The sequence below is a fragment of the Piliocolobus tephrosceles genome, chromosome X (assembly GCF_002776525.5).
Source record: "Piliocolobus tephrosceles isolate RC106 chromosome X, ASM277652v3, whole genome shotgun sequence".
In the NCBI taxonomy this organism is placed as follows: domain Eukaryota; kingdom Metazoa; phylum Chordata; class Mammalia; order Primates; family Cercopithecidae; genus Piliocolobus; species Piliocolobus tephrosceles.
Window position 1 is genome coordinate 65,298,863 of NC_045455.1, and position 11,500 is coordinate 65,310,362.

The window sequence follows — 11,500 nt, forward strand, 5'->3', positions numbered from 1 at the left end:
GTTGTTATCAACTGAACTAGGGAGAGATCTAAAGCCAAAAAGAATAATCGCGATACTGCAGATCAGACAGGAAAGAAAATCGAGAGTTTAGGTAGGTCCTAAGCAGTACGTGAGAACCAAGGGGGAAAGATGGCTTTTATTAAATTTATTAGGATCGTTTTAAGCCATCTGTGCACTGATTGACTCTCCTGTGAATAGCAGCTGTCTTGATTCACTGGGAATGAGCAGATATCTAAGCCATTACTCAGTGTTCATTTCACAGCTGGCTTTTGAATTGAAAGGCGGTCCATGTCCAACAAATTTGGCACCAGGTACTTAAAGGTCTTTGTGTGAAAGGGCTGTGTTGAGACTTGGAAAGTATTTCCATTTAATAACAAATTCGGCTACACATCAGAGATAACTAAAAGACAAGCCTCCATAGGTTGATGATTGGATCAATGTGTATATTTGACTAAATTCTGTTTGGACTCTGAATTTATAGCTCTCTGTATACCTAGAGAATTTTGTTCATTTCAGTGGAATATGGTGTAGTCATAGAAAAACAGTTTACTCCCTCTGCTTAAGTATCAGGCATTTATAGGGAATAAAATGTCAAATCAAAGCTAAAAGTCTAAATGTCATTTAAACAGGAGGCTTTGGTTCTACAGTAAGAATTCCCTTTCTTGGAATCTGTTGACAAATGTATTAGCCAGGGTAACTTAACTGTGCTGCAGTCACACATTAACCCTGGAATCCCAGTAGTTTAACACTATAAGGGTTTATTTCTTGCTTATGCAAATTCCATCATGGGTCAGGGGGCATGGGGACTTCCCAGGCAATGTGATGACATAATATTCCAAGCTGCTTCAATCTTGAGAACAATCCATCTCCACCCATGGCTTCCAGGTGGTCAAAGCAGAGGAAGCAAACAACGAATCATGTATCAGTTTTTAAATGCTTTGGCCTGGGCTGGGCACAATGGCTCATGCCTGTAATCCCACACTTTGGGAGGCCCAGGCAGGAGGATCACTTGAGCCCAGGAGTTTGAGGACAACCTGGGCAACATAGTGAGCCCCCTTCTCTACAAGGAAAAGAGAATTAGCTGTGCATAGTGGCACATCCCTGTGATCCTAGATACTCAGAGGCTGAGGTGGGAGAATCGCTTGAGCCTGGGAGGTTGAGGCTGCAGTGAGTTGCAACTGAATCATGCTACTGCACTCCAGCCTGGGCAACAGAGCAAGACTCTGTCTCAAAAAAAACAAATACATGGTTTGGCCCCAAAGTGTCCCACAGCCCACTGGTCAGAACTGGTCACACTGCCTTGCTACTCAACAAGGGAGGTGGGCAATGTGGCGGGGGCACATGCTGGGCAGTCAGTGTCTCCCATAGCAAAGGTGTCTGTTAGAATTCATCTGGAGCTTGGTCGTTTGAGCCAGACCGGTCCCTGAGGGAAATGGGCATTTCTTCTTTATATTTTAAATAGACACATTATATCATTGGTTAATAATAGGTCTAGAGAACAAAGACCTGAGAAAAGTAGAGCATTGCTTTGGGGAGAAAATGACCCTTAAGAAAGGGTAGGCATCTGGGCAGGCTGGCTTGGTAGTAATCTGTATCTGGTAGCTAAGGATATGTGAGCACACGTGTGTTTCCCAGCTGGGGTCCAGTAAGTGACATGGTCAATGGTGATCATATGGTGACTGTGACTAACACAGCAGAGGGCTCGCTACACAAGGAGGAAGAGTGGCTCCTCCCTGCCACCTGGTCCCTGGAAGCAGAGTAGATGAGAACCTCATTCACAGAGTCACATTTTGGAAATGTGACTCATGAATTGAATCTTATTTTAAGCATATCAAGAAAACTGTATATTTAAAGGGATCCTTTGAATTCTGAATCCTTGAAAACTTGAGTTCTCATACACTGGCTATTCAGAAAAGAAGAGTGCAACCCATAGCCAGTTAATACCCAGAAAAAAGGTGCAGTGACACCTGGTCCCTGCCCTGTCCGCGGGAGTATTTATCGCCACTCCGCTGTGAGAGTGAGTTCTGCAGTGTCAATCCACTGAGCATCCTGGGGATCAGGTGGCTGGTGAGGCTGAGCAGATCCCACAAGCATATGGTTTGCATGTTTAACATTTTGGCTTTTGAAGGTGTCCCACTCATTTTCAGAACCAGGCTTTGTGCTCTTGAATGTATTTCTCTCAATCATCTTCTGTTTGCCCTATGTAGGAATGAAATTTTTGGAGGACTGCCCTATACAGCCCCTCATACCTTTATATTTGCTAGTGGGTGGCATCGTCGGCACCTTAAAGGTAAAGTATCTTTATCTGTTGTTTGTAGTCCTTGTAGAAATTTAACTCACAACCATCCTGGAATGCACCTGTTATTTGCCTGCTATTCACAGGGGAGCCAAAACAACTTCCCCTAAGCGTGGTTGCTGAAGTGATGGGGCTGGCTCCAGAGACACAGATTTTTCCAGATGCAGGGCATTTACCCAGGGCTACTCTTCTTTGCAAGAGCTTCCTTCCTGCTCTCGAGTTCAGTGTGCTAAGCTGTGGCTTTGGTCTGACAAGAGTTGATGCAGAGGAGTCCCTGACTGCTAGTTATACCATTGAATTCAGCCAGTGAAATCATGGTCTTTCTTTGCGCTGCTGCTGCTTTTTTTTGGAAAAAAAAAAAAGCTTCCTGTTGAAGGCAGGGTTTGCATTTGGTTAAAATATGTTTGATTTAGCAGTTCCTATTTCTGCTTTTAACTATACCTCCTAGTTCTCAATTGACTAACATAGGGTTAATTGGCTGCAGTTATCAATCAACTATTAAAGTATTCTTATGCCTGGGGTAGGAGTGCTTCTCTATGACTCTCAAGGTTATGTAGTTAATCTGCTCCTGGGCTGTATTGACATTTGTTTAAACAGAAAAAGCAACTGAAGAAGAAATATCAGGGGCGTGCACAGTGTGCAGTTGTTTTCAAGATCCCTGGCCCACAGCAATGTTACACCTACCAAGAGAAGTTTCGGTCAGCCTCCATCTATCAACAACTCTTCCCAGCCTTCCAAGCCCACCTCACCACTTTCTATATCAAAGCCAGAAAACACAAGCATCCATTTTCCCAAGATGGTTTCATAAAAACAAAGCCATAACACAAGAGAAAACTGAGTTAAGAGTGCCAAGTATGAACTTTTATTTGGAGCCACTGTTGGGTTTCTTTGCCAGCTGCTTTCTGGTGCGGGGATCCTTGGAGAGATCCTGGCCAGTGGAGCTGGTCATGCTGTTGATCTAAGACATCAAAGGAATGTCTTGAAAATTGTTCTTATATGCAACTGGTAGCCACAAGCTCCACTCTGTCGTGGGAGACGTCTGATTTGGGGCAAACCTTGGGAGGCTTTTGTGTCTGAGGTAACCTCCCTGTTAAATGCCCCCATCTCCTAACAGCGGTCTGGTGGGCAGTGTCCTAAAATGTACAAATACACACGATGGTCCCCATCACAGTATCCCCATGGGATCTACCTGGGACTCTGTTCAGCTCCAAGAAAACCAAAAGGCTCTTGGCTCAGCGGAGCCACATTTTCCCCATGGCCCCCACGGTGTTAAGGGAAGGCTCTGATGGTTTGAGTGCCACAGAGATGCTTCAAACAAGGGCAGCATTTTTAGCAGTAATTACCTCTGCCTCTCCTGTTCTCACTCGACTACCTCATCGTGAAGCTGCCCAGTGGAGCTTTCCTTTAGAGATGCTGCTGTCCGTGGGGTCTGTTCCTCTTAATAACAGCAAACTTTTCCTTTCTGAAAGCCAACCCAGGACCCAAAGGTAATTTATTTTAATGAACAAACTAAGGCCCTAATAAGCAGCATTGATTTTTTTGCCCTGGCAATCTAAAACCGTTTGAAGCCAAATTAAATTTTTGTGCTCATGATGGCAAGGTAATATACAGTGAGTCCATAACCATTAGAGCAGCGGCAAACAGGATTAGAGTCCCCAGAGGCAGAAGTTTACCTGTAATAATGATGGTTTGTATTCAACCTCAGAACCTGCCGAGGGGGTCCCAACATCCTTCCTGAAATGCATCAGATAGCTTCACAGTATTGCACTCTATGGAGAGAAACTTGAAGAGATGTGAGCTGACATTTCATGGAGCTACCAAAAAGAACTGAGGGTTATGAAGATCAGGAAATGAATTAAGTAGGCTGTGACCTGCTTTTTAAAAAATAAAATAGAAAATTAGAGTGCCTAGTAAGTTAAGTATTGTGTGACACTTACATATGGACATGTGTGTTTGGGTGAGTTGATTTATCATCCTAACTGGGACACTTTTGAGAGTACAAAGCAGCCCTAATAATCATCCTGCCAGAACAACAGCATAAACCAGGACTTCTCTAAGCCAACAAGGACATGCAGTTGCCCAGTGCCTAGGACTTGGCATAAAATGTATTTGTTACTGAGGGTCGTGTTAAAAGACAGTTTCCAAAACATGGATTCAGTGACCATCACCTACCCTGCACTCCCCTCATCTTCCCACATCACCCTTCCTAGTGGCGATTGCTACCCTGGTGAGCATGTGCTTTTTGCTGATGCCATGCTGATGACTCTGCCCTCATTTGGAGCTCATTCAGTCCTCGCCATGCCCCTCTGAGGCAGGTACTTGCTTCAGGAAGGATTCTTTGACTACTAGGAACAAACAATCAGCTCTGGCTAACTTAAAAGGTCATGGATTGGAAGAGCTCACAACCTCAAAGGTTAGTGGGAGAGAAGGGGGCCAGGTGGCTCCAGAAAGTCTGGGCAGTGGGACCCACTTGCCACGGCTCTCTCCTGGGGCTGATTCCTTTCTCCTGGCATCACTGTAGCCGAGAACCAGTCCTGGGAGGGCAGCCAGATCTATGGGCACGTGGTGGGTGGGTGAATTCCTCCAAGGAATGAGGCCCTGCAAGGAAGGGAAATGCATCTGAGTGATGGAGACTTGAGCTGGATTCTCAGCTCCAGCTTACAGTAAGGCAACAGCAGAGCTAGTGTTCAACCTGGGCTTTCCCAACCACACAGCCACGGTCAGCCAACCTACTACCGTCAATTGGTTTTTCCCCTACCCTAAACCCACCACCCTTCACCTTTGCCACACCACTCCCCCTCAGAGGAGGACCCTCGCACCTCTCCTTGTGCATGGGGGTCCCAAGTATGCCCCTTCTTCCAAGCAGCCCTCCCTGGATGAGTCAGCTCTACTGTGGGTGGCTCTCTGAACTCCCCTAAGGTCTCACTTTCCTTTTCCTATGGAGATGTTCTGCCTCCCAGCCAGGCTGCAAGTCTTAGGAGTGAACCATCCAATTTAATTTCCTCCGATTTAATCATCAGTGTACTGTGGTGTAGACAGTGGTCAAAGAGGTGTGGATCACTGCCTTTCTCGTTCTCTCACTCACTGTGGATCTCACTGAAGCGACTTAACTTCTCTGAGCCTTAGTTTCCTCATTTGGGCAACAAGGATAATATGCAGCCCCAGGCGAGGATGGACATTAAAGATCACACATACCAAGCATTGAACTAACCACCCTCCTTAGGTTTTGTAGCTTTACATAAGTAATAACTCTCCATTGTGGAAAATCAGAGAATGCAGATAAGCACAAAGAAAAAATCAAAATCATTTGTAAATTTCACCACCCAGAGAACATCACTATTGACATTTGGCCCAATGGCTCCAGTTTTGGTCCTGTGCCCATGTTTATTTAGTACCTCTTACCTCAGGCTGGGAGAATTCATTGAGATAATGTATGTCAAGCATTTTGCTCAGCACTGGGGTCTCTTTTTGTACAACACCCATTCCCAGAGTCACTATCACCTCCTCACAGGTAGCTCCCAGATCTCCGCCAGGAGTCCTCACCTCTCTCTGTTCACCTCCAGGCTCTGACTCCGCCCCCTGTGGGCCACTAGCACCTGCATTTCCATCCAGAATTTTAAATAGAACAAGTCCAAACCGGGAGTCATCACCCACCCAAAGGCATGGCTTGGGGTTCGCTGTTCCCATCTCTCTGTCTCTTTATTTTATCCTTGCTTCTCTTCACAGTTTGGAGCCCAGTTAGCTGCATCTCTTGGCTCCTGCTTGCCCTTCCATTTCACTCAAGCTCAGAATCTCTCCCCGCCTCTGCCAGTCAGCTACATCCTCCGTCATCCAAGGATTCTTTCTAATGCCCTGCTCTCCAGGGTTAGGGGTGCCATGAGCGTGGCCTCGGGAGAGGTAGGCAGCCTAGGAAGCCGGAGAGAGCAGATACACAGGCCAGGCTTTCAAAAACATCACAGATCAAGTTGCTAGGCAGAGAAGACGGGGAGCTGCTAAGGGATTCCTTAGCAAAGACCACCTGTGTCCTTCCACCGCTGCATTTCCAGGGGAAGCGTGCTCCCCTGTGACAAAGGCATCTGTGGCCAGTTAGAGTTGGGTGGGTTGTGGTGCTTTGTGTAACCAAGTGGGAGCAGAGTTTCAAAGGCGTGTCAGGCTGGAGTCAGGGATCATCTGCCAGGGGCCCAGATGGTCTTTGTCCCCCAAGAGTATCACTCCAAGGACAAGGGTCTGTGCTCTTGACTTGAAAGGTGTATGAGGACAAGAGAGACAACACTCTCAGTCCACAGCCCCACTTGGGAATTCCAGATGCCTGAGATGGGGAGTGGTGCGAACTTCCAAGAAGAGAGAAAGCAGGCTGGGCGGGGCTGGGGTGGGGAGGAAACGGCTCACAGTACCTGGATTTGGCCAAGCCTGTTACATGGCCTGGAAGTACCAGGGAAAAGTCTGCTGGGGGTTCCTCCCGAGAGAGGGATCTATTTCAAGGCCTCTAGCATGCGGACCAGGTGTCGTTTTTACGTTATGTGTGGGTGCAAATGTGCTAGCACAATACAGGGGAGAGTCAGTCTGAACCTTGATGTGGAGACGAGTCACCCCAGCTAACCCCTTGTCCAAACCAACTCACACATCTAAAAGGAAGACGCCACTGAGGATGCTGGTGATGAATTTATGCCTTCATTCTTGCCAGTTTTAATTCTCATTCTTCAAATTAAATTTTGTGCTTGGTGGCATTTCTAACTCAGTGTGTGTACTTTTCATGACACCTTCCTCTCTCTCCTCTTTCTCTCTCCCCAACACCCCCGCCACCGCTACCTTCTATCCCCTCTCTTCCCCTCTACTTTGCTGCTCTGCCCTGCCACCCGGCTCCCCACCACGCCCCAGGTGTCTCTCCTGTTGTACGACTCCACCAGGATGAGGCGGCTGCTGTCCAAGGCCGTGGTGATCGATGATGATGATGATGACGAATACCCCTGGAGGCAGAATGCTCACAGATACTACATCCACCTCCTGCTGAGCCTCTTCCTCTTCCTCTGGTTCATCCTGGGAAACTACTGGGTCTTTTCTGTGTACCTGCCTGATTTTCTTCCCCCTTTCCAGCAGCCTCAGGACTACTGTAATAAAACCCTGTACCTCTTTGCAGTTGGAGTCCTGGCACTCAGTCACACCGTGCTGGGCTTGCTCCTGCTGTGCAGCGGCTGTGTCTACCTGTGCTCCAGGTGGAGACTTCCTGCCGATGAAGACTGATAGCTGCCTTGTCCAGCATACCATGTATGCATGTGCACGCGTGCATGCGCGCGCGCGCACACACACACACACACAGGTTCAGGAGAAGGGCATAAAGGTAATAAAATCTTCCCTGAAGGCATTTAATAAGCCACCCAAACGCACTGAATATGATAGTGGACTAAAGAAACTCTTGCCTTCCTAGACATGGGGAAATCACTTCTGCTCTTTTCAGAGTAGGAATTTTGTTCTCACAAGAGTTTTCAAAGTGATCATTGTTTTTGAGGGGATGAAGTGTGAGAGGCAAAGAATGGGAGACCTTTTCAAATCATAGTGCAATTTCAATGACTGGTACAAGAACAAGGTTGGTTGTTGCTACTGCTGCTGTCATTCAGTCATGGTCACCTTGAAGTTATAGAAAGTGCACAGACTTTCAAACAAGATATATGTTAACTTCACGCACTACGATGACTTTTGTTATTAAAAGGAAAAAGAAATTCTTTTAGTGACTCTAGCTGCCTTTCGGGAAAGTGAAGGTGCAGTCTCTTCCAGCCGTGTATCAGATGGGTTTGATGTGATGGGTGGAACATCCCAAGGTCAGCTATAAAATCTGCCAATGTCAAAGCAGTCACTTCCACCTAGGGGGCGGGCTGGCCTGCTAGCCAGGCATTGCGGAGTGCAGCGCCGTGTGCACCGTGTGCCGCTGCTGCAGGTTCTTTGCTTGGCCTTGAGTCTGTCTCTGCCCCTGGCTATTCGTGTGCCTCTCTATGATCTGCGGCTGGCTGGGTGGCATAAACCAGTTTTGTATGTTTCTGGACAGGTTGCATGAGTTGGGTTGCCGTCAGTGTAGCTGTTTTTGGTTTCTGAGTTTAACTATCAAATAATAGCTCCTCAACCTGATGACCAGTTAGGCTTTGGAAGCCTTTTGTAAATTGAGATGTCTGGAAGTCCAGGATGACACCAAACAGTGACCACTAACCTTCCCTCTGGCTGCCGCTGTCGAGAGATGAAGTCCAGGTCTATTGTCAGTGCTTGCTAGGGAGCCTCTTTATGAGCAAAGTCTCACGCTTTAGAATTTTGTATGAAGATGCTGTCTTGAGTGTTTCTAGGGCAATGCCCAGGGGTGCGTGGCACCTGCTTAACTGTGCTTCTTTCAGCCACATGCATAGCCTTTCTATATATTTACACACTGCTGAACTGTGTTTATTTTTTAATTTTTTTATTTTTTTGTGCTTTCTCATCAAACCAATCCCTGAGTGGCCATGAATGGAGGCACCTCCCTTCATCAGAAGTGTCAGCTCAAACCAAGAGGCTCATTCTTCTCCGTGGCTTTAAGAGAAAGGCCCTGTGAGTCCCAAGGGGTCTTCCCATTTCAGTTTAGAAGCTCTCCCCGGGCAGTCACCACTGGTCCCCCTTTCCTCCCAGGTGAGAAGAAAGTGCTTGGTGTGCCATCTGCTGGACAAAGCAGGAACAGCCGTTTTTTTTGCCCCGTCTCTAAGGGCAGTTTCTGTTATCATTTTCACTCGAGCCATGACAGAAGACCAGCGGGTGTGCACTTTGCAGATCCTACCTCACCTATGATGCCCGATTCTATCCTCACTGTGTCCCATGTTGCCCTCTCCGTGTCTGGGGAGAGTCTGTGGGCCACGATACCGGGGGTGGCCAGGGGTTCCATGGGCTCCACTCCCACCCTCCTTTCCCCAGTCCGTGACTCGTCAGCCACTCCCAGTCACGTAGCCAATGCTTGGACATCTGTGAACAGCAAAGATCTGGGCCCAGGGACGCCTGCATGACTCCCACATGAAAGCCTCTGAGGCTTCTGTTGCAAGGGCCTTGGCAAAGGCGGAAAGAGCTGTGGACAACTATGGGCATGAGGATTTCTGTTAGCAGATGGCAGGTACTGGCTAGTGCTTTGGATACATCACTAGTTAGGTCTCAAAAGTTGGACATTCCCAGTTTCTGGTAGGCATGAGTATCACCAGAGTGTTGCAGAAATCCTTCCCCAGAGCGAGTGATGGATGGAGTGTGCTCATTCGCATATGCACCCCCCCAGCCCACCCCCAGTTGCAATGGAGAATATTGGTCATAGGTCCTAAATAATTGCTAAAATCTGGACTATATTTTTGGCTTTCAGTTTCCTTGTCACCAAAGCAGTAAGGAAGAGGTGATGATCTCTTCCTGTAAGTCACACATCTTCCCTGGTTTGAGGTTACAGTGAGCTATGATTGCGCCATTGCACTCTATTCTGGGTGACAAAATGAGACCTTATCTCTAAAAAACAAAATTACCCCCTTCTGGAGAAACAGGTTAGATCCGAAAGAAAATGTTCGTGTGCATTCATTCATAGAGGGGACACTGAGTGTTTCAGTGGGTGACGTCTTCAGCGCAGCAGGCTTTGAATGATAACTGACGAAGGCCTCCCTCAGGAGATGGTGAGATGGTTATGATAAGGCACATTTCAAGAAACAGGCTCTGGGGCTAAGGCAAATGGTCTGTAACCATGGTTCTTTGAAGTCTGGCTTAATCCAAGGATGACATCCAGACTGTCTAGGAAGGGCTGAGCTGCGTGCCCTTTAAGTGATCACCTGTTAGTATAATTTCACTCAGCTGGAGGTGAATTTAAGAGGTAAGAGGTTCCTGGTTATAGAAGACGTTATAATCCTTGGCATGGCCTGAAGTAGGCATTCCACACTGATGTGAAATGTGCTGTGTATACCTGCAGAATGAAAATGCCCATCTAAGACTGGCCCAAGACCTGGGCAGCCTTCCTCCAATGGGAACCTGGCAAGGCAATGGGAAGTGGACATGGGAGCACCTGAACCTTCCAGATGCTATGAAACCTCAAGGGAACAAATTATGTGGCAGAGAGGGATGATCAGTTCTTCCCATCTGAGAAAAGACTGCAGCAAAGATCAACTATATGTTGAAGGTCATTTTATTTGCTACATCGGGCATCATACTAAAAACCATTCTTTGCCTGAATCTGTATAAATGACAGTTGAAAGCAGTAAACGTGGGACCGCATCACGGGAGTCAGCCACACCAGTGGTTCTCAAACCTTGGTGAACCCTCAGAGCTACCCAAGGACTTATTTGCAATGCAGAATCACAGTCCCCAGAGACTGTGACTCGTGGGGCCTGGCTGGTTCTGATTCAGTGACCGGAGAACCACCTGTGTGCACTTGGGCCACACATACAGCCTGGACTGGCTTGTGTCAGGCCCATCTTGGTTGTCACCATGAGGACAATATAATGTTTCCAGTACTTCGTATTATTTCCTTCTCTTTTAGTATGAGAAGTGGCCGAGTGGTCAATAGCTTTCATTTTTGTGTAACTGAATCTTGTGCTTCATTTCCTTCTGGGCATTTTTCATTGTTGATGAAATAAACTTTGTTCAATTTGTTCCCCGGTGTCTTCCTTGAATACCCCAGGGGAAGAGAATCCTCCAGTCCTTGGGACGCTTCATTTGTTCTTTCTTCCAGTGGGATTCCCGGGGGTAGACTGTGTCCACAGAAGCTGACAACCTGTTCTAGGCAAATTTTGCTCCATAAAACTCAATACCCTCAGGTGAGCAGATGAGTCTCTAGTGGAGATTTGAGAAAAACGATCTAACACAAAATTCTTCTTAGTAATCCTAGTGATAATTTATCTTTTGTAAGTATAGAACTAATTAAGACAACTAATCTGTCTTTTCTAGAGACAGAATTTCAGTAGTTCACTTTCAGGTTAGCCTAGCATCACAGCAGCTAAGTTATCTTGGATATCCCAGGAGACAGCATTTTGCCATTGCAAGCAGAAGAGAAATGAGAGGAGTGTTTCCAAATACATCTGCTGTTTTCTCTCTCTCTCTCAATCTCTCTCTCTCTCTCTTTTTTTTTTTTTTAAAGAGATGGGGTCTTGTTCTGTCACTCAGGCTGGAGTACAGTGGCACAATCAAAGCCCACTGCAGCCTTGACCTCCTGGACTGGGGTAATTTTCTCACCTC

The 11,500-nt window shown here is 46.9% G+C and overlaps 1 protein-coding gene across 5 annotated transcripts in view; it reads left to right on the plus strand.

The window, feature by feature from the left end:
• Positions 1-10,918, plus strand: part of TMEM272 (transmembrane protein 272) — a 31,736-nt gene extending 20,818 nt beyond the window's left edge. For 2 of the 5 annotated variants that reach the window (XR_002725412.1, XR_002725413.3), the window contains 2 exons: positions 2,208-2,290; positions 10,239-10,918. Coding sequence is in view for 2 of the 5 variants with exons in the window: in XM_023187319.2 (XP_023043087.1) it covers positions 2,208-2,290; positions 7,175-7,537 (446 nt within the window). In the remaining 3 variants the exon portion in view is untranslated. Of the gene's footprint in view, positions 1-2,207; positions 2,291-4,001; positions 8,864-9,419; positions 10,143-10,238 lie in introns of those variants that run through there. The other 3 variants (XM_023187318.2, XM_023187319.2, XR_002725411.1) reach the window with 3 other exon arrangements.
• The last annotated feature ends 582 nt before the right edge of the window (positions 10,919-11,500 follow it).